Genomic DNA, 26,525 nt, shown 5'->3' on the forward strand with positions numbered 1-26,525 from the left:
TTGCAGTGTCATTATCACCCAACTCCACCAACTTTGCTACAACAGCCAATCCTAGTTGAATATATCTATGAACAATGCATGAACTGAGTAGTGTCCTCAGCACCACTATCCCTGGTTCGAAACCCATTCCTTCAATAAACTCCACTGCCTCCCTAAACAACCCGGCTCGCCCAAGACCATCAATAACACAAGCATAATGTTCCTTCTCTGGACTGACTCCATAATCATGCATCATAAAGAAATAATGGACTGCTCTGTCAACTAGGTTGCCATGGCTGCAACCCGAGAGGACTGCAAGAAAAGTGACCTCATCAGGCTTCACCCCATAGTTTTTCATTTCATTGAAAGCCTTCAACACCTCTAAGCCATTTCCATGGTGGGCATGGCTCGAAAGTAGAGCATTCCACAACACTATTTCCATGTCCACAAGACTAAATAACGATGATGACTAATCTGTTCAAAGATTTTCAGTGTACCTTCCACGGTCGAACACTTTGCATACATATCCATCAGAGCTTCCCTGACACATATGTCCGATTCACACCCAATTTGAAGGGCAGCAGAATGAATTTGAGTACCCAGATCCAAAGACTCAGACACAACAGAAACACTAAGAATGCAAGCTAATAAGACATTATCAATCACCATGGCTTCATGATACATCCAATAAAAGGCATCCATAGCATCTGCAAAAGCACGCATGGATGGCGTAACCATTAATCAAAGTTGTCCATGACATTATGTTCTTGCTACCCTTATAAACCAACAAATCAAAAGCATCATCCATGGCATCACAACAAGAATACATCCCAACAAGAGAATTCTCTATCACACCATCATCCTCAAAGCCAAATTTAATTATCAAACCATGAATTTGAACCCCACCTCTCAAAATTTCATATCCGTCAATTCTTCTCAGCACATTAACAAAAGCTTCCTTAGAATTCCCATTCTTAGTGTGTACACCTATCATTGCATTGATCAAAACAATATCTTTAAACTCTAAACTATTAAAAACCTTTGCTGACTCATCAAAGCAATGAAATTCAGCATAAAACTCCACAAGAGCACTTCCAACAAAGACATTATCACCAAGACCCAGTTTGATTAAATTACAATGAACTTGTAGTCCTTTACCAATATTTCCTAAGTTAGTGCAACCTTTAAGCACACTAGTGAAGCTAAGCTTATCAGGAACAACACCACAAAACAACATATTTTGGTAACAAATAAAAGCATCCAACCCAAACCCACATAAGAAATAGCCACCAATCATGGTACTAACCCCACACCAATGGCAAACCCCAAAAACCAAGGAAAGGAAAAGAATGTCCTCTTTATAAGATAACATACAAAAACTATTGATGCAATCAAACCCATACATAATTTAGTCCATCAAACCCATACTAATTTAGTCCATCAAACCCATACCAACAAACCCATCAAACCCATACATAAGTTAGTCCATCAAACCCATACAACGAAAATATAGATTAACATCACATGGTTAGTTCAAATATCAACGGTTCAACAAAAAGACCCAACCACCAAAAAACATCGACCGAAAAAAGGAACTCATAACTGCATAGGCAAGCGCCTCATAATGCGCCCCAACATCTCAACGCGGTCCATATCGTCCAAAGAAAGGAATGCCTCAGCTTCCTTGTGACGCCTGTGTAGGTACACATAAGCATCAAGGAGGTCACCTCTGGGGAAACCACCAATATTCAGCACCGCATCTTTAAGGTTAGGGAGGCTGTGCACCTCACCAGTAGAAATTATGGCATCAGCAACCCTATTAATGCTGGAAGACACAACTTGCAACTCCGATACAAGTGCAGGATTATGACGCTTCTTTGACTTCTTCCCACCAGTAGCAGAAGTTGTGCCCCTGATAGGAGAGGAGTCACTAAAGCCCATGCTAACATCTACGGCAGGTGTAGATGAAGAAGCTCTAGCACAAGGCGGAGTACGGAGGAAGCTGTCATCCATATAATCGAGCCCAACCGGTTGGGTCGATGAAGAAGCACCTGGTGTTTCCTGTGTCGCCTGAGTGGGGACCACTCTCCTATCTCTCACCTCTTCTCCACGTGCGTAATCATCATCGCATACAGCTTTCATCTCTTCGTAGAGTGGATATCGTTTCGAAAAGAACCTCTGGTTTTCTGGATGCATCTGCAAACAATAATTGTCATTGTCATGAAGAGATGATTTAAACACGTAACTTATAAATGACTCGCAGTGATATACGATAAAAATTTATTACCTTCAAGTAATCATTCTTCACTTCTTCGTCAACCGATATCTTGCACAAGGTTTCATCCCAGCCAAAGCCACTGAGATTAATAATGGAGTTCAGAGTCCTGTAGGTTGTCTTGAGCGTCTTTAACCGATTCTTGACATTATCTTTAGTCAAGGTCTTGTTCAGGACATCAGACACTTCATGCGCAACAGCATTGTAAGCGCACTCCTTGAACCCGGCACCAGTCTTCTGCCCTTCAGCTATCTGATTCTTAAGGGCTGCCAAAAGAACCCCATCCATAGCTCCATTCCACGCGACATTCGCCTTCTTTTCCGTCGTACCTGCAGTTGTTGCCATCTCGCCTGCAAATTTCCAAAAGCATTCATATAAAAAATATTCAATCAAAGAAGTATAAATAACCAGTACTAATGCAAACATAGAAGTAACATTAACCCATGAACCATTACTAATGCAAACATAGAAATTACATAAATCTCAACAAAGCAAGGAATATAAGCTACGATTCCAACAAACTACACATCGAAATTGTGAAATCCACATCCAAACACAGGTGCACAACTATTGAGACCATGTCATTTCCTAACGACGGCGTGCTTGGAAATCATTCCACATTTGATTCATGATTGCGGTTCGAATGTTACGACCTTCCCTTACATCCTCGGCCCTGGTCATAGGAGGAGGAGGAATTCTTCCTCCTCTTCCTCTTCAGCTAGAAGCGATGCCAGCTCATCGTCAACATCCTGAATGTAGGAGTCGTCAGGCATCTCCCTCCTAATGTGGTTGTGGACGCAGCAACAGGCCAACACTATGTCGATCTGCTTGGAATATGAATACATGGGTGCTGAATTTAATATGCTGAATCGCTTCTTCAAGACACCAAAAGTTCGCTCGATTACATTCCTGGCTGAAGAATGCATTTGATTATACAACTCCTCGGCTTTCCTAGGTCTGCGCCCTCTAATCTGATTGAGATGGTAACCAATACCTCGGATTGGAGTTATAAAATGGGACAGGCACGGATACCCGGCATCACCAAGGTAAAACTTTCCTACAATCAAACAAAGGATTATAATTAAATTAGCTAAGTACTACAGAAACCGCATCAATTCAAACAGTCTAATAAGCTAATTATTACCTGGCAAAATGGGAATCCCGTTCGGCTTTGATATAGCAGATGCTAACACCCGTGAGTCCGATGGCGACCCCTCCCACTCACAAAGGACGTATGTAAACTTTAGGTCAAAGTCGCAACAGGCTAACACATTTTGGGATGGGAAGTGCTTACGACAAATATATCTTTTTTGAATATCCTGAGATACTTTTGCATGAATGTGGGTCCCGTCAATTGCACCAATACAATCCTATAATAAGGACATTCAGATGTCAACCGTAAGTGTTAACATACCGGCCTCAATTACTAACAACCTTCAGTCGAAATGCGTAGCTATCGTAAACGTACCTTAAAGTAAGGCATAAAATTAGGATTATCAAGGATTGCCCGTGGTGTTTCCCTTGATGGACGTACTATGAACATGTCTTGTAGGATGAGAACAGCATCGAGAACCTTATTAAAATACTTTGAAACAGTAGCCCCTGACCTTCTTGTGGTTGCCCTAACAGTACGATTCCTTTCATTGTGTGCAATCACACTTAAGAAAATAGCCACCTGTTCCTCAACAGTGCAGTGAATTGTGTCTTCCAACAATGTTGTGCTTCTGAAAAGGCCCACGAAGGTGCGGAAGCACCGAACATCCATACGAAGAAGAGCAACACAATGGTTCTCTGCGTGCGTGATACGTCTAACAAAGGTCCTACGGGTTAAGTACCTGCTTTCGTAAGGGGCTCTTGTAATATTCTGCTCAAGGTATAGTCGAACCCTAAGCGTAACTGGGCCGCCGCAGAGATTACTATAGCTGCAGCTCGAAGGATCAACATCCGCTTATCTGCTGGTTGACGAGGCATGATGGTAACCGTACCAAATACTAAAAAAAATAACATTTAGGATAAGAACCCAACCGGCAAAGACACCATAATCACAGTCACAACCATCGAAACAAAACTCCTGTTTTCTCGCTGTTCACTTGCCCATAAAGCAAGGAAAAATATGTAGGAAATTGGAAATTATGCTGTTTATGAAAACCCCAAAAAGAGAAAACACTCAGACATTCAAAATAATGGTCAGTAAAATCCTGCAGTAGACAATCAAAATCTGCAAAACTAGATGGTTGGATCACAGCAAAAGGGATGTAAACCACAAGAAAAAGAAATGTAAACGACAACTATATGGTTCGATCACAGTAGACAATCAAAATCTGCAAAAAACGTTTGAGATTCCTCAAATAAAAGGGATGTAAACCACAAGAAGATTAAAAGAACACAAAAAGAACATAAAACCCCAACTCATCCAGTACATAACCCAAATGAAAATCCCCCAAATCGCAGCAGAAACCCTACTTCCAAGAGAAACCCCATTTCCAATAAAAAAACCCAGACCGAAACCCTATTTGCAATAAACCCCAAATCGCAGCAAAGAACACAAATCACAGTAGAGAGAGAGGGAGTATCACATAGAGGGAGATAGAGAGGGAGTCCACAGAGAGAAAGAGAGAGAGGGAGAGAGAGGGAGGGAGAGGGTACCTTTGCCGGTGGGAGAGGGTACCCACCGGAGAAGATGATGAAGGGAGAGGGAAAGAGCTGTAGCGTAGGCACAAGAAGTAGGAGGATCCAGAGGCGTAGGAGCAAGGTGCAGGAGCTAGGGTTTTATCTTTGTTGTGTCTCACAAACCCACGTCGCACAATTCTTTTTTTTATGGGTTGTCGCACGATTCTTTTTCTCGAGAAAGGAAAACCATTTTCTTACCAAAATGGCGAGAAAGCGCTGGGCTCGTTTGCGGGAAACCAAAAGAATCCACACAATTTTATTTTATTTCCACGTCATTTCTGTATTTTCTCGAGAAACTAACAGAACAGTAGGAAAACGCCCTTCTCGGGAAAAAAGAGCCCACTTTCTTTTCCTTTCCAGCCATATGATAGCAAGTGAACAGAGCATAAAGGAGGGGGGTAGGATTGAAATTCTGTGGCTTTAATGGGTGCCTTTGTTAAAAAGCATAAAGGAGGGGGTAGGATTGAAAATGTGTGTTGAATGGGTGCCTTTGTTAAAAAAAGTGATGTGTAATTCCACTAAAAATTCTCTTATTTTCTCTTCTACTATATAGTATTATATATATATATATATATATATATATATATATATATATATATATATATATATGAGAGAACGGTTCCTACACATATGTGTAGAGAGTTCTCTACACACTAGCTTAAAATACAGTGGGGGCCCACATTGTTTGGGTGATCCAAGCCATCCATTTTAGAGGCCCTCACATAGATAGGGTGTCTACAAAAAATTAGATCCATAGGATCATCCCAATCCTACGATTTGTGGAGGTAAAATGGATGTCTTTAAACCTTCACAAATTAGTCCATTTTTGCCTCCACAGTTCGAATGGTTAGGATGATCCTATGGATCTGATTTTTTGTGGACACCCTATCTATGTGAGGACCTTAAAAATGAATGGTTTGGATCACCCAAATAATGTGGCCCCCACTGTATTTTAAGCTAGTGTGTAGATAACTTATCTACACATATGTGTAGGAACCGTTTTCTCTATATATATATATATATATATATATATATATAGAGGAAAATGATTGTGAGCTTGAATCTCATATAGCTTATATGAGCTTGAGGGCCCAAACACATGTTGACCCACATTGTTAGGATGATCCAAAGCATTCATTTGAAAGGCCCTTACATAGATAGGGTGTGTACAAAAAATCGGCTCCATAGGATCATCCTAACCCATCCAAAAATGGAGGGCAGAATGGACAGACACCGTTTGCCACAAATCTGCCCATTTTTGCCCTCCGGTTTTGGATGGGATAGGATGATCCAATGGAGCTGATTTTTGGTGCACACCCTATCTATGATGGGGCCTTGCAAATGAATGGTTTGGATCACCACAAAAAATGTGGGACCCATGTGTTTGGGCCCTCAAGCTCATATAAGCTATATGAGCTTCAAGCTCACAATCATTTTCCTCACACACACACACACACATATATATATATGAGAAAACGGTTCCTACACATGTGTAGAGAGTTCTCTACACACTAGCTTAAAATACAGTGGGGCCCACATTGTTTGGGTGATCCAAGCCATCCATTTTAAAGGCCCTCACATAGATAGGGTGTCTACAAAAAATCAGATCCATAGGATCATCCCAACCCTACGATTTGTGGAGGTACCTTCACAAATTAGTCCATTTTTTACCTCCACAGTTCGAATGGTTAGGATGATCCTATGGATCTGATTTTTTGTGGACACCCTACCTTTGTGAGGGCCTTAAAAATGAATGGTTTGGATCACCCAAATAATGTGGTCTCCACTGTATTTTAAGCTAGCGTGTAGATAACTTATCTACACTTGTGTGTGTCTATATATATATATATATATATATATATATATATATATATAGAGGAAAGTGTTTCTACTCGGCCGAGTAGAAAAGCTTATCTACTCCTCCCTTTAAAAAGTACAGTGGGCCCACACATTGTGGATGATCCAAAGCATTCATTTGATAGGTCTTAACATAGATAGGGTGTGCCCAAAAAATCAGCACCAAAGGGTCATCCTAGCCCTTCGTTTTGTTGGGCCTTGTAGAAACAGAATGGACGCACTGTGTAAGATGCGTAAGATGCGTCCATTCTGTTTCTACAAGGCCCAACAAAACGAAGGGCTAGGATGACCCTTTGGTGCTGATTTTTTGGGCACACCCTATCTATGATAAGACCTATCAAATGAATGCTTTGGATCATCCACAATGTGTGGGCCCACTGTACTTTTTAAAGGGAGGAGTAGATAAGCTTTTCTACTCGGCCGAGTAGAAACACTTTCCTCATATATATATATATAGAGAGAGAGAGAGAGAGAGAGAGAGAGAGAGAGAGAGAGAGAGAGAACGGTTCCTACACATATGTGTAGATAAGTTATCTACACACTAGCTTAAAATACAGTGGGGGCCCACATTGTTTGGGTGATCCAAACCATTCATTTGATTGGTCCTCACATAGATAGGGTGTCCACAAAAAATCAGCTCCATAGGATCATCATAACCCTTCGAGCCGTGGAGGCAAAAAACGTACAGATTTGTGAAGGTTTATGCACATCCATTTTACCTCCAAAAATCTTAGGGTTGGGATGATCCTATGGAGCTGATTTTTTGTGGACACCCTATCTATGTGAGGGCCAATCAAATGAATGGTTTGAATCACCCAAACAATATGCCCTCCACTGTATTTTAAGCTAGTGTGTAGATAACTTATCTACACTTCTGTGTAGAGACCGTTCTCTCTCTCTCTCTCTCTCACTCTCTCTCTCTCTCTATATATATATATATATCTCTCTCACTCTCTCTCTCTCTCTCTATATATATATATATATATATATATATATATATATATAGAGAGAGAGAGAGAGAGAGAGAGAGAGAGAGAGAGAGAGAGTTCCTACTCCCTAGAGTAGATAACTTATCTACTCCCTAGGCTGAAAATACAGTAGTGGCCACATTGTTTGGGTTATCCAAAGCATTCATTTGATGGGCCCTCACATAGGTAGGGTGTGCCAAAAAATGAGCTCCAGAGGATCATCCTAACCCTTTGAGTTTGAACTGTGGAAGCAAAAAATGGACAAAACTGTGTACCCGTCCATTTTTTGCCTCCACAAAATGAAGGGTTAGGATGATCCTATGGAGCTGATTTTTGGAGCACACTCTATGTATGTGATGGCCCATCAAATGAATGCTTTGGATCACCCAAACAATGTGGCCCCTACTGTATTTTAAGCCTAGGGAGTAGATAAGTTATCTACTCTAGGGATTAGGGACTCTTTTTCTCATATATATATATGATGCTTTGGAGAAGAAGCAGAAGAAAAAAATTCAAGAACCCCTTTTGTGAAGAACACTTGAGAGAGAGATGAACACACTTGAAGAGAGGAATGAATTCCAAGAAGGAAGAGAGAGAGGGATGAATTTTCTAGAGCCAGGCCAAAGGTTGTGCTTGCTTTATTTTTATAGTAAAAGTTAGGGTTAGATTGGATTTGGAAGTTTCCAATGTGAGGACTCTTACCTTTAGTTACATTCTAATTCTCACATATGGCTTGCTTTTCCCTATATATATATATATATATATATATATGTATATATATATATATATGTATATGTATATAGGTAAGTGATATATTCACCCCCTTTTCTACCTTGGGCCACCCCCTTTTGGTGTATTTATGACTACTCTTTTTACACTAGAAGGGGGTGGCCCAAGGAAGAAAAGGGGGTGGATATCTCTCTCTCTCTCTCTCTCTCTCTCTCTTTATATATATATATATATATATATATATATATATATATATATATATATATAAAGTCTGCTATCTGGGCTCTCTAAACAATTATTCATTGAATTCCATTGATAATTTTTAGACTTTTTTAGTTTATTGACAATATGTTTCAACATATTTCTTCAGCTCTAATGAGAATCCTCCATTTTGGATACCCATTCACATTGTAAACCCAGAGCGACCAACTGAAAGTGCTGTCTTCAATGTCATAGCAGGTATGTAAATCGGGTCCTTGGCATTCTTGAAGCATCTTTAGTCCTTTAATCGAGAGTATAAATTAAGTTGATATTAAGCTAGAAATTCATTGTTGAAAAACATATTTACCAACTTAAATCCAACATTGTTTACTTTGTAATTATTATGCTTTTGATTAAAAAAACGGCATAAAAGGCCCAAAGGCAGAGTTGGTCAGGACAGGAGAATCACACGAACAAAAAGATTATATTTGTAATTAAATTTTAATCTTTAGATTTTGCATATTTCCTATATTTGATAATAATCATTACTTCATTTCTCAATGAATATACGTAAAATAGGTGTCTAGAATGAAACAAAATTGAAAACGCCATTGTGGAATGTGTCTAGAACTCCATTCCAGAATATAAAATTCCAAAAATTCTGTCCAGAACTAGCGAAATTGAAAACTAAGTGTTGGTTTGACACAAGGCATAAGTGGTATTACGTATCTTACGTCGTCAAACATATGGGATTTTTCATCCTGAGTTAGGGAAATTTTTATTTTGATTTCTTTATTAAAATATCTTCAAGTTTATTTAGTAAACTAATAATGCCTAGTGCTTTATATTTGCATGGGTTCTGTTATTTTCTTATGTTTGTTAGTGTTCTATTTACTCTTATTTGCACAATGGGTTCTAATCTATTGATAAATTACATAATTTACCTTTTACAGATTCTCCACGTGATGCAGTCCAGTTTATTGAATGGTCTCCTGCATCTTGCCCTCGTGCTTTATTAATTGCTAATTTTCATGGGAGGATAACTATCTGGACACAACCTTCTCAGGTTAGCTGGATTTTGCTAGAGTATGCCTTTTTATCATTTATGTGGCTGTGTTATGTTTTCTCTTTCATTAGCATGCAAGCTTGCTTCTTATAAATTCATAGAGAGAAAAAAAATAAGCCATTGCATGAATCAGGGAAGGTTTACATTTTGGAACAAATAAATAGCTTTTTATTTGGTATTATTTCAATTCAACACGTTAAGGTAAATACTGCATTTTATTTTGTCGATCGAGAGGTTGAATCTTGTTTCTCATAATTTTCATCTTAAAGTGGTCAAGGCGGTTTCCTAATGACTTCTGCCAACAACACATTTGTTTATGCGCTTATGTTTTCCCGTCTTATTTTGCACCTCTAATGAATTTCTTTCTGCCTTAAATTTAGGGCCCTATAAATCTTGTACGAGATGCTAGCTGTTGGCAGTGTGAACATGAGTGGCGACAGGATATTGCAGTTGTTACAAAATGGTTGTCCGGGATGTCACCGGTATGTTACCAATGGATGTCATGTTTTGGTATTTTAAACCTCGTGGAATGCTAATTATCATTCATATTTGATGTTTATATGAAAATGCAATTTGGTTTAAATAAGTTAATGCCCATTTGCACTATGAAAACATCTTTTAGTCTGTAATTATGTTTGGAGTTGGGTGAGGGATTGCACTCATGAACTTGTAAAAATGCTAATACAAAGTGTAGAGAAGGCTTACATGTGTGTATCTGTAATTTTTAAATTATACCTTTGTACTTCTGATGTATCTGTTTTAAACGATTTTTGAAGATGCCACCTAGCATTTGGAACTTGTAGATTATGCATGTGTAAACTCAAGTACATGGATCAACAAAGCAATTTGCGTATGTGTAGATCCACTGCTTAAAAACTCACCACTTCTATTGTCGACCGGCTCAAGTTGACTCCCTTTACCTTGATATTGTGTTCGTCCGAGCCCGATTTTTGCCCATCCAAGTCAATTAAAAGTCCTTTGACTCTTCCGAGTTTATGAAAAATCGACCCCATCAATCACTGACTCGCTTGAATCGACTCCCTTTCACCATGGTCAAGTTCGTCTGAATCCAAGTTTTGAAACATTGCGTACATATATGATAGAACTATCATAAGATATCCTTCTCGTTTTTTCGACATATCCATGTGAGAACCATAGTTGCCAGTGCGGGAAGAGAAGGTTCCCTGGAAGGTGGGAAGCAGGAACCGAGAAGAGTCGGGAAACCACGAAGGGAAGCGACGGGAAAGTGTGAAGGGAAGCGATGGGGATGCGTTAAATAATTAAAAAAATGACAAAAGGGGGTCCTTATTTATTTGTTGATTATTTGATGTTATCTGAAGAGAATGAATGATACTAAGAAGTAAAAACTTCTTTCCATGAGGCTCCATTAAAAGAACCTTCTGTGAGTATTAATTGATTATTAATTTAACTGTCAATTTGTATGCAGATTTCTAATTGAACAATTCGAGAGTATAATGTCTGTCATATTTAGATCAAGTGATCAACAAGGTCATCCTCCAAAGCTCAGAAATAAGTTTACCCTGAATGGCGTTCCTCATTTTTCTGCTACACAGAGCAGATTTTTTTGAGTTTTTTCATATTTAATTAATGCTACTAGCCTACAATGCATTCAGCAATCTTGAACCACATGCAAGCAGAATTGAAAATAACAAAAATAGAAATGGTATGGAAATAGTACACAAGCAGAACTGTAGAACACTGCAGGAAATAACAAAAACAGAAATAATGAAAATGGAAAATAAATCAAAAACAGAAATAATAAAAAAATTTCCTTACTCATTAAATTCAACAATTTTCTTAGCAAGCCACATTGCAGGAAAAAAAGAGAAACGAAAATAAGAAAAAAGAGGGAAAATGGAAATAGTACATACATACCTTGCCTTTCTTCTTATTCTTCTCTTCTTCATTTTCTTATTCTCTTCTTCCACCGACTGCAGAGAGGCGTGGGAAAACTGAAGTGTTGTAGAAGGGAGGGTGATTGGAGAGAAGAGAATTAAGAACTGAAGAAAACTTAGGAAAATCAGAAAATGAAGAAACGAACAGATAAAAAAATTTAAAAATATAAAATAAAAAAATACTTACATTTTCTCCTTTTTCTTGATAGAGAGAGAGAGAGAGAGTCGCAACCTGGTGAGACTTGAGAGAGAAAAATGAGAAGACATATACGGGAAAAAGAAAAAAACATTTTAAAGGGTTTAGGGTTTGTGCGAATTTACCTAAATACGCTAACCCTAAGTTGTATTTATGTTAATGTTAAAAGGCATGGGCTATCATTTGTTAAAAAGAAATGGAATATCTATTTTCAACTTAAAAATGTGATCCCCAATCTTACCAAAATGCGTTTTTTGTTTTTACAAAACACGATTCCCAAAATAGAGAAACCTTGAATCCTCGGAAAACTGATACACGTTTCCCAAAATATTCATTGGGGTTGAGCTTACCTTCAAAGTCCATAAAATTCACTTGGATGCTACTATCCATTCCTTCAAGACCTCTAGTAAAACGTTCCATGCACCATTAATCATTCATTGGGGCTGTTGGAACTTCAACACAACTTGGGGAATCACTTTCTTCGTTCGTGTTCATTCTGCGATCAGTTAATGCACTTCTCCTACTTTGAGAATAAGAGGACGCCGGAATTCCCAAGGAGTTCATACGCCATTTGTCAAAGCTGTTGATTGGGCTGATGGAGTTCTTCCAATTCTACTTGTACATCGTGTCCATTCACACCTGGTTATTCACGAGGTCGTCAACGATGAGGCAATTTGCAAAAACAGCATGACTCTGATATTAGTATTGGATGCAAAATGGTGAGCTATATATATATATATATATATATATATATATATTGTATATACTCATCAAATGTAGTAAAAGATTCAAAGAGACACATACGGCTTGTGATTCAATAATAAGTTAATAACTATTAAGACATTTTCCATGCACACTGCCATTTTCTTGGTGGTCTAAACACAAACCCAAGATGTAATAAATAAAGGAATTAACTAAGCGCTTACTAACTAAGCATTTTAAATACTTGGCTAACTTCTCATGTAACAACCAAAGACCAAGTAAAAAACACATGTACATGCCACATGAATGACAAATGGAACTGTCATATGGATGCCACTTGGCATCACATGGCTGCCCAGATGGACCATCATTGTGCCACTGCATCATAAATCTTCAAACTACTATCGCAAAAATGGCACCGCCCACATTCGCTGGCCCCCCAAGTCCGGCCTTTTCAATCTTGCACGGCCAAAAAGACTTTACAGTCAGCCAGTCGGTGTTCGAGTGCTTAGAGGGCGAATGGCTTCCTGGGAAACTGGTGCTCTGATCGTCATTTCTTTCCTGTAATAACCGTAATCTCATGAGAAACTCTTCTCTTTAATTGACCTGTTCATCTTCCTCTTTTGACTGCTTCTCCTAGTCCTACCTCTATGAGAGGCATTATACTTAGATTAGTTGGTTACTTGACTTGGCATGCTAGTGGGAGCATTACAATGCAAGCACTATAGTAGCATTTTGTCATAGTCTATGACGAGACTAAAGACTCGCATCTTTCTTCCATAAAGAGCTGCAAACTGCAATGCTTCATTGAGTATATTGGCTGCGTAAACTCGGATTGAATCCATAACTCTTCTTTCCTGCGAATGTTCTAGTTATTAGTTCTAGAGAAATTCTATGATGAAAGGGTGTACAAATACATACTCATCATATCATCCTCGATATTTGATCCAACAGCAGCTCACTTTTTGAGAAACTGCTGTTTGATCAAATATCATGGGTGGCACTTCAATCGTACCAGCTTTACGTGTTTGTACGCTCTTTCACCATATAATTTCTCATTAGTTCTCTCTCTCTCTCTCTCTCTCTCTCTCTATATATATATATATATATATATATATATATATATATATATATATATTCTGACATGAGATCTTCCTTGAAAGTTGGGGCGTTCTAAGCTTGGCAAAGGTACTTCAAATTATACTTTTAAAACTCCCCCGCATCATCGTGGACTCCCTTTTCCCTTTGCTGGATTCCGTGTTTTGCCTCCGCGTTTTGCCGTACATAGTCAATAAAAACTCGTTTGACTCTCCCGATTTACGACTGTGTCAACCAAGTACTCACAGCCCCATTCTTGCCGCGTCCGCGTCAAGTCGACGAGGATTTTTGCTGGCCAGAGTTTGACCCGCATCCACGTTTTTAAACACTGCTTCAAATATTTATTGGCTTCTTGGTATCCAAATGGATTTATTTCATGAAGGCATCTTTCTTCGAGATACTCTACATATTAGCTTAGGTAGGGTGTTTTCTTCTTCTTTTTCTGATGCAGGACAATACATAGAATAGGGAAAATCCTACACTCCTAATGGGATAAAGGTTTAGGAAATATTTAGGGCTAACATGGAATACTAGAAAACACTTAAAAGATTAACCTAGGGCTGAATTAACACGTGAGGAAACTGCTGTCCATATCATAGGTAAAGGTTTAAATAGGTAAAAGAAAATAGTTTTAGGGTTTAGGCTCTGATTTGATGGTAGGTCTAAGCTATGGATCTTAAAAGGGTTTTCGGGCTTGAAAATGATGCAAATTTTCAACAAGGCTCAAAAGGGATTTAACGCTATGGTTCTTGGATGTTTAGGCAGAGGTTTAATCATAAAAACAATCCTTCAAAGTCTCGAAACGAGATCTTGAAGAACGAGAGAGATCTATGGATTTTGGGTTTTTGTATTTTAGGATTATGAACAAAGAAAAATTTGATTTACTAACCTTCTTTGTGCTAATTTGATTGAAGAAATAGAAGATAATAGAGGAGAGGAGATGACAGAAGATGGTTCCAAACCACCAAGAGGAGAGGAGAAGAAGAAGTCCGAGCCACAATAGCTGTCACAAAAGAAAATCTCAATTCTATTCAATATTCAAAAGTCTCTTACATTGCTTTCATAAGATGTATTTATGAGAAAAAGAAACTCTAGAAGATAACCTAAAGTTAAGAATTAATCTCAACCATTCATCTAATCTAAAGCAAAGCTAAATAAAGATAAAAACTTAGCAAAAATAGTAATCCCGTAATTGACCTATACCACTTCCTAAAAACACTCATAACTTGCTCAAAACACATCCAAATCATGTGATCTTGGGCCCATTAGATAGGTAATTGAAAAACCTTTCTAATAATACCAAAAACACATCAAACGGGTGAGATTTGATGCCTAAAAAGTAGGCTGCAAATAAAATGACGAAAATAATAGTTAAAATATAAAAACTTGTTCAATGCTAACGACTGGAACAATCTTTATGATTTTCATCCGCATCATTCTCCCCTGCTTGAAAAAAACTCGCCCTCGAGTTCTAGTTCGCCTGGATCAAATATGTAGACGATCCACTGAATGAGTATAAGTCGTAATGTGTCAGAGTCTCGAATGCCGTAACATGCTCGTGGGAACTGTAAGAACCGTCTGAAATGCCAGCGGAGTGAGAGGGAGGAAGTCGCCCCTGAAAAATTCATAAGAACGCAAACGGTTGCGGAGAAGTAATCTAGCTGGAAAGATAGCAACGTACTCCTGCATCGGCAGGATCGGCATGACAGTTCTGTGCAGTATCAATCCATGACCATCCTCTAAAATATCAACATCCGTTGAAATTGCAATAGGTACAGTGAAATCGGTAACAAAAGCATCTACTATAACTGTATCTGGCTCAGTAATGGCAGACTGACAAACCTCGTGATGATCATCGTGTTCACTGATATCGTCGGTCTCAACCTCCACAATCATCACGATCAGAGCATCGACTGTAGAGTCAATACTGTCATTGTGCTCATGTACTATATAATCGGCATCCTCAGTCACAATGCTCATCATGGCCTCGATGTCTGCAATCTCTACAATAGGCTCAGACTCAGTATACCTAGCAACTCTGTCATCAGCGGCACACTCTTCACCAAGAACATTCGACCCATCACTAGCATCAACTGTGTCTGGCATGTCGTGGGAGTGGGTAACATCGGTTGTGGGCTTATAGCTCTCGACTGTGGTAACATTGAATAACGTCGGTTGGTTACATCGCTACCATGGAATCTCATGGCTAACAGTTTGTAGCTTTCGACTGTGGGCTTCACGATCTCGATTGTAGGCTTCACGGTGCTCTCTACTAAGCTGTATCTCTTCACGGAGAAGGTTCAGATCTGCCATATTGCCTCTAATGAATTGAGTTAACTCATCATTAGATACTGGATTGCTAGAAGTCATCGTGTGGTAATCTTTACCACTTCTTGTGGGCATGCACAGGAAAACTAGACACTAATCTGGACACTAACACCCTAAAGGTTTCTTACAACTAACTCTAGGCTCTGATACCAAGTTGATGCAGGACAATACCTAGAATAGGGAAGATCCTACACTCCTAATGGGATAAAGGTTTAGGAAATATTTAGGGCTAACATGGAATACTAATAAACACTTAAAAGATTAACCTAGGGCTGAATTAACACGTGATTATTTTACGGGCAGTAGCAAAACGGGGTCAAATTAGCTCAATTTAGGCCAAAAGGGGGTTTTGGTAATTTGGACAGATTTGGAAGTTGAAGGAAACTGCTGTGGGTTGAAAGACAATAGGTTTAAATGATGAAAGAAATCATATTTTCAGGTTTAGGGGGCTGCTACGTTGGCCGATTACGCTTTCAATCTCCAAAAGCAAGTTTTGGGCCTTGAAAGGTGTGAAAAAGTTGATCGGCCTCGAAAGGGGTTGTAAAACTATAAATTTTGATTGCTATGGCTAAGGTTTAATCCCAAAATAAGTCCTTCAAAGTTTCAAGATGAGATCTTAAACGATGTAGGAGATATTTGGATTTTGGGTTTTTGTATTTTAGGGTTCAAGAACACACAAAAATTGAAGAACTAATGACTTACTTGTTTATGGCTGATTTGAGAGGAGAATAGAAGTGAGAAGATGAGAGGGGATTGAGAAGAATGGCTCCAAGTCACTAAGAAGAGAGAAGAGAAGAATTTCCAAGCTTCAATAGCTTCTTTTGCAAAAACTTTAATTCCTTTTTCAATAGTCAAAAAGTCCATTACAATGCTTACATAACATATATTTATAAGAAAAGAAACCCTAAAAACTAACTTAATACCCAAGCAACTAATCATAGCCGTCCATCTAAAATAATATAAATAAAACTTGACAAAAACTTACCTAAAATAGTAAATCCCGTAATAGACCCTTACCCTATTCTAAAATTGCCTATAACTTAGCCAAATCAAATCCAAATCGCTTGGGATTGGAACTCGAGGGCGAGTTCTTTTCAAGCGGGGGAGAATGATGCAGATATTAGGATCTATTTCCACATTATTTAGTTTCTAGTATTTTTATTTCCATGTTATTAGTTTCTTGGATTTTATTTTCCATGTTATTTTTAGGAATTCTTATTTTAGTAGGTTTCTATCTTTTAGGTTGTTTATTCCCCTATATATAGGCTTCTTTACAGTTTATTTTGTAACTTTTGATGATTAATTTTTTTTGAAGAAGAAGAACTTTTGATGATTAATAAAGACTGATTGGCTTCTCCCGAAAGGTTTCTTCTCCTCCCTCTAATTTCGTCTATTCTCTTCTCTTCCGAAATTCGTCTCTTCTTCGGGTTATTTTCTTCTCTCCCTCCCCTATTCTTCTATTTCTCTGTCCTTTCGTCTATTTCTCTCCCCTTTTCTCAATTTCTCTTCACGGTGCTGCATCATTTTCTCTTTTTTCAAGTGAGAATTTGGTTGAGGCTTGTTAACAGCATGGTAGGCTGCCGCACAACTTTAATTTTGTTAACTTACCAACTTCTCCAAAAGCTTAAGCTGTTGGAGAAAGGCGTTATTTATCTTTTATACTTTAACACTCTCCCGCACGTGTGGCCCACTTGGCAAACACGTGGCACATGTGGTCCCACTTTGGGCCGACCATTGCATGTGAATTTTTTCTATCCGGGAGGTTTGAACTTGAGACCTTTAGCTCTGATACCATATTAACTTACCAACTTCTCCAAAAGCTTAAGCTGTTGGAGAAAGGCATTATTTATCTTTTATACTTTAACAATTTTCAAGTGTTTCACTTTTTTACTACTCCCAAGGATTCCATTTAAAAGAAACTGCTGTCTAATTTCTTCATGCCTTGTTCATTGACTGCTCTTTGAGATATTGCACTGTTGCATTTTTGCATCTGTAAAAGGTTCTTTTGGGGCAGTAATTGATAAGATTAAGTTCTATATTTATTGTTACTGATTACATTAACTATTTCTCTTTTCAGTTCATCTTTTATATTCTAAGATTCCATTATTTTTTTTCTTGCTCTGAAATTCAGTATCGTTGGCATGCTTCAAATTCTAGTAGTCTTGCAAACTCAAATTCAATCTTTGAGGAAAAATTTCTTCAACAGCAACCCCGAACTTCAGGTTTGCTACTTTTCAAATATTGTGCTTTTCGAAGTGCTCTGAATTATTCCACCTGGAAACTTTTATGCCAGGATTAATTATATTATAAGACTGGTTTCTGGAGTTGCATTTCATTCTTGCATGGATTTTCTTATATTGCAACCTTTTTGTTGCATCCTTTCTAGTGGTTATTGGTCCGTATTAGTGTTATACACGTCTAATTAGTTCCCTGTTTTAAACTCTTGGATTTTTGAGATGCATCAGGGAAAACTCGACACGCCTGAGACGCTATGAAAATCAGAAATAGATAGAAAAAAATTTAATTATTCACTAGATGTGGGAATGTTTCTTACCTCTGCAATATCATGAGCTTATCTCAGTTTTTGATACATCTGGTTTTCTACGAATTTGTGTACTTACCTGCTAAATGATGATGGTATTTTTATGTTTTTTATCTTACACATATTTTGATATTTCCAAGTTTTGAACTATATTGCTGCTACTTACTACTAACTTGAACCATTATCTACTGTATGTCTGCTCCACATTATCATTATATGAGACATTGATAGTATGAGATTGAGAGTGAGTATGAGCTAAGGAATTGTCACTTTAGGAATTAGCACACATTGAAAAAGTACGTACTATGATAATAGGCCCCATAAAAGGCCTCGTAAAACAACAATGAGAATGAAATATGGCCCTGTTAAACATCTTAAAGACCCAAGTACCCGTAAGAATGTGCATGACGTACAGCAAAGAAATATACAAATAAAAGACGACCTCATTAGATAAAGCATGTACATCATCTATAATTGATTTTCTCTTGACTTTCTCTTGTATCAGCATGTCAAAAAGAAAAAATTTCAAACCTCATTATCAAGCTTAAATTAGGTTGACAATGTGGATAAGTAGGCTGTACAACGAAGGATGTAAATTTTCAAAGGTATACTTGATGTATTTAATAACTTGATAAAGCATGCATGAAATTTCTGTTTTCCCTATGGAGTATTGCCAGCTACTCTAGCTTGTCATTGTTCTGGGTGACTTCGATGGAAGAGCATATTTTACATACCAGTGCACCACCACTTTGGGTTAACAAACTTTTGCCTGACGTACAGTGTTCTGTCGAGTTTTGACCATCGTTGTTCTCAATGTATGTTCTACTCGCATGGCATGGTTTCTACCCATCACACTCAGTGTACCTGCATAACAGTCATGAAGGAGGTCATTCATCTTAATTGTTTTGGTATCATATGTATCTGTTGGAGAAAAGATGGAGGAGGAAGGGGGGTTGGATGGCGGTCTCTCTAGGCAGGGGCGGAGGCACATACAGCATGAGGGGGCATGCCACCCCCCCCCCCCCCCCCCCCAAAAAAAAAAAAGAAAAGAAAAAGACTTGCAAAATTCCTTTTATGGTACATGCATGCTTTGCTAGTTTAGTTCCCATGGGCCCCCTAATGACCAATGTAGGCAAGTGTAAATTAGTCCAGCCCCCCCAAATGTAAATTCCTGGCTCCGCCCCTGTCTCTAGGGGATCAAAACCGTAGGGCTTTGATACCATGTTGGAGAAAAGATGGAGAAGGAGAAAAGTGAGTTGAGAGGAGACTCCCCCTCACTCATGTATTTATATAAAGAGAGCACATTACAGAATGACTATTATGCCCTTATGCATGTACATGATATAACATATATCTGACAATATCTATCTTTTTTTCCCTAGATTGCCATGTTGGCCGATTTAGAAATCATTGTAATGGCCCATTCTCTTCCTTTTATGATTGATTTTGGTTTATGGATCTGAGCACTGTGTTTAGTTGATGTTCTCTATACCTGATATATCTTTTGAATTTCTATTTCAGCTAGGTGGCCAAATTTCCTTTGTGTTTGCTCAGTTTTTTCATCAGGCTCTGTCCAACTTCACTGGTCTCAGTGGCCTCCTCAAAGTGATGCAACCTCAAAATGGTTTTCTACAAGCAAAGGACTATTGGGAGCCGGGCCTAGTGGTATCATGGCTGCCGATGCAATCATAACCGAGTCAGGCACCATGCACGTTGCAGGTGTTCCAATTGTAAACCCATCAACGGTTGTTGTTTGGGAGGTTATGCCTGGGCCTGGCAATAATTTTCAGGCAACTGCTAAGACAAATGTGAGCAATGGGGTCCCACCTTCCATGAATCCTCCCTGTTGGACAGGTTTTTCCCCGTTGGCTGCATATTTATTCAGTTGGCAAGAGTATTTAATGTCTGGAGGAAAGCAAGCAATGAAGCAGACTGATCAAGAATTCAATGCGACAATGTCGCTTCATTGTTCCCCAGTTTCGAATTTTTCTGCATATGTGAGCCCTGAAGCTGCTGCTCAATCAGCTGCAACCACTACATGGGGTTCTGGAGTTACCGCTGTTGCTTTTGATCCAACCCGAGGTGGATCGGTCATATCTGTAGTGATTGTTGAAGGTATCTATATGTATCCCTGTGTGAAACAACCAATTACTCCAGAAGCTTTAGCTGTTGGAGAAGGCGTTATTTATTCTTTTATACTTTAACACCCCCCCTCACGTGTGGTCCCTCTTTTTAGAGTTTGGCCTACACGTGGCACATGTGACCCCTCTTTTGGGTTTGGCCATTGCATATGGATTTTTGCTATCAAGGAGGTTTGAACTCAGAACCTTTGGCTCTGATACCAAGTGAAACAGCCAGTTAGTCCAAAAGCTTAAGCTGTTGGAGAAGGAGTTATTTATTCTTTTATACTTAACACCTTGATATTGAGCTGAGACACTGTTCTTCACTATAGAACAACAGATTCCTTGTTCTTGACTTTGCTTTAGTTCATTGTCAAGGTTTTTGCTTTTTATGATGCATATTTTATTTATGCAACAGAGCAAAAGGAACAGATCTGGAGTTCTGGACGGATCTGGTCTAAGAGATAAACACAAGAAAATCCAAAAGAAGAGAGCATGAGAGAATTAAATCACAAAGAGGAGTATTGCTGGGGAGAAAAGGCTCCTTCATGAATTTCAATAATCTCAATAACTGTTTTGTTTACAGCATAATACCCTCTTTAATGCACAAGTAACACTAGAAGTAATCTTAACCCTTGAATTTATTTTAATCTCAATAAATGAATCCTTCATAATTGACTAACATAATGGAAAATACTTAAAATGATTGCCCCTACAACTTATAACTTAAAAGATAGACTTAAGTAATAAAGTACTGACTTAAGTGGATGATCCCTACCATCTCAAGTCACTTACAACCCATGACTAACAAAAACAAAATTCCAACCCCTTCAAAAATAAGAAAAACACCCTTGAAATAGAAAATAAATGCTTATTCTTCTTCCCCATGGGTGCGAAACCTGCTCTTGCATCATATTTCTGTTTTTTGACTTCTAAAAATTAAATGACATTCATTCCCTTTTTTGAAAATAGTGTTTTTTATATTCACCACCAGAACCCAGAGAATCTCTATTAATATTTTAACCTTAATTACCATTCAAAAAAAAATATTTTAACCTTAATTTTTGCACTCATGCTTGTTTCCATATTTTCAGTTTGTAGTTATGGATTGAACTTACGGAGGGTATCCCGGACGAGGTGCCGTGGTGTATGTTATTTGCATATGACATTAATTGACAAAACCAAAGTAGGAGTTGATGCTAAGTTAGAGTTATGGGGAACTACTTTGGAATCCAAAGGTTTTAAACCGAGAGGGACTAACACAGAGTATATGGAGTGCAACTTTAGTAATGTAAGGAGGCGGGGCGAGGATGTAGTAAATATGACTGGACAAGAAGTACCTAAAAGGGATATCTTTCGCTATCTTGGTTCAATCCTACATAATGGAAGGAGAGATTGAAGAAGATGCTAACCATAGAATAAGAGCAGGTTGGTTGAAGTGGAAGTATGATTCAACAGTTTTGTGCGACCGTAAAATACCTACCAAGTTGAAGGGAAAGTTTTATAAGACAGCTGTGAGGCCAGCCATGTTGTACAGGGATATCTTTCGCTATCTTGGTTCAATCCTACATAATGGAAGGAGAGATTGAAGAGGATGTTAACCACAGAATAAGAGCAGGTTGGTTGAAGTGGAAGCAAGATTCAGCAATTCTGTGCGACCGTAAAATACGTACCAAGTTGAAGGGAAAGTTTTATAAGACAGCTGTGACGCCAGCCATGTTGTACGGCTAAGAATGCTGGACCACCAAGAAGCAGCATGTGCATAAGATGAGTGTAGTGAAGATGAGAATGCTTAGATGGATGTGCAGCTGCACAAGGTTAGATCGAATTGAAAATGAAGACATCAGTAAAAAGGTAGGGGTGGCGCCAATTGAGGAGAAGATGAGAGAGCACCACTTAAGATGGTTTGGGCATATCCAACGTAGGCCTTTGGATGCTCCACTTAGAAGAAGTGACTCGTGCCAAGTTGATGGAGTAAAAAGAGGTAGGGACAGTGAGGAAAGACTTGAGGGCTAGGAACATAATAGAAACATGACAATGTAGATGAACCCAACTAGTGTCAGGATTAGACTTAGTCAATTTGAGCCAGGTAGATCCTTTCACATTCTTCATGAAAATTTTCTAAAGGATTCATTAGCCGACCCCAACTAATTTGGCACAAAGGCTTAGTTGAGTTGAGTTGAGTTGTTAAAAGGTTGCATTTGGCTTTCTTTTGTTTAGTTATGCATTGTAGAAGCATGCCTTTTCAATATAGCAAGCTAGGAAATGCTTTTAATTTTTTTGAATGGTAATGCTTTTAATTTCTTGCCTTCTTATAGGGCAATACATGTCCCCTTATGATCCTGATGAGGGGCCTTCAATCACGGGATGGCGTGTTCAACGTTGGGAATCCTCTCTTCAGCATGTTGTTCTTCATCCAATTTTCGGAACTCCTGCTTCAAATTATGGGGGGCAGGCACCCATGCAAACAGTTTGGGTTACCAGAGTCAATAAAAGCATGCCACCAGTGGGTGACTGGAAGTGTCCCCAAGCAGCTTCTGTGGCACCAAGTTTACCTGATGATCGGAATTCATCAGATTCTAGTATTGAGAAGGCAAACCAGCTTACTTTTGATCCCTATGATCTGCCAAGTGATGTTCGAATGCTCGCTCAACTTGTTTATTCTGCTCATGGCGGTGAGGTTGCTGTTGCTTTTCTCCGGGGTGGAGTTCACATATTTTCTGGGGCAAGCTTTGCTCCAGTTGATAGCTATTACATAAATGTTGGTTCTACAATTGCTGCTCCTGCCTTTTCTTCTACTAGCTGCTGCTTGGCTTCTGTTTGGCATGACACCTGCAAGGACCGCACTATACTGAAGATAATACGTGTTCTTCCTCCTGCTGTTCACAGCACTCAAGTGAAAATCAATTCTGCGACATGGGAACGAGCTATCGCAGACAGGTGTGCAATGTATAAGTTGTGAATACTATGATATTATTATATTGCTGTATGTGCGAATCAATTCTCGCATAATGTAATTGTTGTCTGACCAGATTTTGGTGGAGTCTTTTGGTTGGAGTTGATTGGTGGGATGCTGTTGGCTGTACACAGAGTGCTGCAGAGGATGGCATTGGTAAGCAGGTGCTCCTTTTTTGTTTTTCCTTTTTTATATAGAAGCAGGAAAGAGGATATAAGCATTTAATTTTCCTGAGGAAATTGCGTTGTAATCATCATATATGCTTCGGGTATTGGTAAGTTGGGGCTCATTATTAATTTTTTGGTGCACACCTTTGCAATTTTCTCTCTGATTACAGCTCCACTCTCTTATATACAAGTAGATAAGGCATGTGTGATGCACATAAGCAAGACAAAAGAAAGGATTCTCTAAGAGGATAAAAAAAATCTCACACCCTAATTTAAGATTTGAATATAATTTACAGTTAATATATTCCGTTAAAATCCTTCAGGGTCTTCATTTTTCTTTCTTTCAAGGGAGAGGGAAGGAGGTAGAATTCATTGACTTTTTTAATTGAGAGAGAAAATTGGGAGGAATGAATTGTCATTTAAGGAGAGATTTTCTAGAGAAAAATCTGTACTATATACAGAAGCATCACCTACGTTGTAGGGATTGTTCAAAATTATTAGATTTTTTGTTGGGAATTTTAAAAATTAAGATATTTTCTCTAGAATTCTCTTTAAATAAAAATCCATTTACCCCACCTTTTTTCTTTCCACTCAAGCCAACGATTGGTGATTGGACATGGTGGAGAACTAGACTCAGGGAAACGACATAAGAACTCCGATATATATTTTTTATGAGGCTTAGCTTCTTGCATGACAAATGATCAATGATGGACCCAAAATTTCTTTCTCCTTCTCTTCTTAATAGAAAAGGTCTTGATTAGCTTAGCAATTATTATTATTTTTTGTGCAAACAAAGAAATCTCCAAGCACATATTGTTTGAATGATGTTATTCTGTTTGTAGGCTTCTTGCATTCTTAAAATGCTTTATATTGGAAGCAAGAGAATACTGTCCATAGACATGGATGAAATACGAATTCATGAATCGAATAGTCTAGCAGATCTTGAGAAAGGCTGTGATACAATGAGTCGTCCTGAGAAAGAGGGGTCATTTTGAATTTATGGGGAGAGTGGATAGGTGTGAAGCTTCAGTTTTTTAGAATAAGAAGTCACTTATAACAAGAAGAGATCATGTGGAGTGGGGATTTTTTAGGAAATTTAAAAATTTAGAAGGGAGGGGTGTGGAAAGAGAGGTGAGTGGGGTGCATGGAAGGTACGATTTGGGAGGGAAGTAAATGGGAAGAGATCAATGAGGAAGGATTCCAAATCTTTCTTAGAACCGAATAAATTTGTTTTGTAAGCTTCTTCACGAATCAGTGAGATGAATGGGGAAGGATTCAAAATTCTTCATGAATAGTTATTTATGAATCTCCACATTTTCAAAAAATAATAGGTTGGAAATATCATGGTGAGATAGGTCTTTGTTATTTAGGAGATGTGGGATTGTGGAGGCGAGTGGAGGTTGGGGTAGTGGCAGACTGATGCAGGACAATAACTAAACAAGGGAAAATCCTACACTCCTAATAGGATAATGGGTTCTAGGAAAGTTTAGGGCTAACTCTTAAGAGGCTAAAGACACCTACGGGTTAACTAGGGTTGGGGTAGTGGGAGACTGATGCAGGACAATAACTAAACAAGGGAAAATCCTACACTCCTAATAGGATAATGGGTTCTAGGAAAGTTTAGGGCTAACTCTTAAGAGGCTAAAGACACCTACGGGTTAACTAGGGTTGATTTAAGGCAGAATTAATTTGCGGACAGCAGCAATATTGATGCTTAAATTTGCATTAAATAATGAGAAAGAACACAATTAGCATGAAATAAATCTTAAAAAAATTAGTCAACAGTTACATGGTCCTTCAGGTAAGGTAAAATTAGCTCAAAACATGGTTTTAAACGTGTGACCAAGTAGAATAATTAAACAGTATCAAAACTTATGAATTAAACCTTATTTTGACGATAAATCAGTAATAATCCAATGAAAAAATTATAATAAATTTCTGCAGCAACAAAACGGGGTCAAATCGCTCCAATTGAGGCCAAAAGGGTAATTTGGACAGATATGTGATTTCAGGATTTAGGGCTGATGGTTCGTATGGTATGATCTAAAAGATGAAAAGAAAACCAATTTCAGACCTAGGGTTTAGTTTTGATGGCCGTTGCACCATCAATTTCCAAAAAAACGTGTTCTAGGGTTGAAAGGGTGCGAATTTTCAATTGGGTGCAAAATGGGGTTTAAAGCTATGGATCTTGGGTGTTTTGGCTGAGTTTTAGTCCCAAATAAAGTCATTCAAAGTCTCAAGTTGAGATCTTGAAGATTAAAGAAGTTATTTGGAATTGAGGATTCTCAACTCTAGGTTTAAACAAGTACAGAAGATTGAAAGATTTGATGTCTTACCTTGTTTGGGGATGATTTTAAGGAAGAGAAGAAGAAATGAGAGTGAGAAAGATTGGCTCCAAGCCACCAAGAGGAGAAGAGAATACGTCCAAGCCACAATAGCTCTCACAAAAAGGATGTCAATTCTATTCAATATTCAAAAGTCCTTTACATTGCTTTCATAAATGTATTTATGAGAAAAGAAACCCTAGAAGATAACTTAAAACCTAATCAATTAATCTCAACCATTCATTTAATCTAAAAGTAAACTAAATAAAGTTAAAAACTCACCTAAAATAGTAATCCCGTAATAGACCTATACCACTTCCTACAAACACTCATAACTTGCTAAATTCACATCCAAACCATGTGATCTTGGGCTCATTAGATAGGTAATTGAAAAACTTTCTAATAATACCAAAAACACACCAAACGGATGA

The 26,525-nt window shown here is 38.3% G+C and overlaps 1 protein-coding gene across 2 annotated transcripts in view; it reads left to right on the plus strand.

Annotated features, from left to right (window-relative positions):
* The window catches only part of LOC143882167 (mediator of RNA polymerase II transcription subunit 16-like), a 64,409-nt gene that overhangs the window by 15,336 nt on the left and 22,548 nt on the right, over window positions 1-26,525 (plus strand). For both annotated transcript variants that reach the window (XM_077385616.1, XM_077385615.1), the window contains exons 3-9: window positions 8,849-8,937; window positions 9,633-9,745; window positions 10,126-10,227; window positions 18,117-18,207; window positions 20,049-20,642; window positions 22,966-23,587; window positions 23,680-23,759. In XM_077385616.1, the coding sequence (XP_077241731.1) occupies window positions 8,849-8,937; window positions 9,633-9,745; window positions 10,126-10,227; window positions 18,117-18,207; window positions 20,049-20,642; window positions 22,966-23,587; window positions 23,680-23,759 (1,691 nt within the window). The remainder of the gene's footprint in view (window positions 1-8,848; window positions 8,938-9,632; window positions 9,746-10,125; window positions 10,228-18,116; window positions 18,208-20,048; window positions 20,643-22,965; window positions 23,588-23,679; window positions 23,760-26,525) is intronic.

Source organism: Tasmannia lanceolata, unplaced genomic scaffold (genome assembly GCF_043159265.1).
Source record: "Tasmannia lanceolata isolate RefF3 unplaced genomic scaffold, GAP_Taslan_0.1 ptg000007l, whole genome shotgun sequence".
NCBI lineage: Eukaryota > Viridiplantae > Streptophyta > Magnoliopsida > Canellales > Winteraceae > Tasmannia > Tasmannia lanceolata.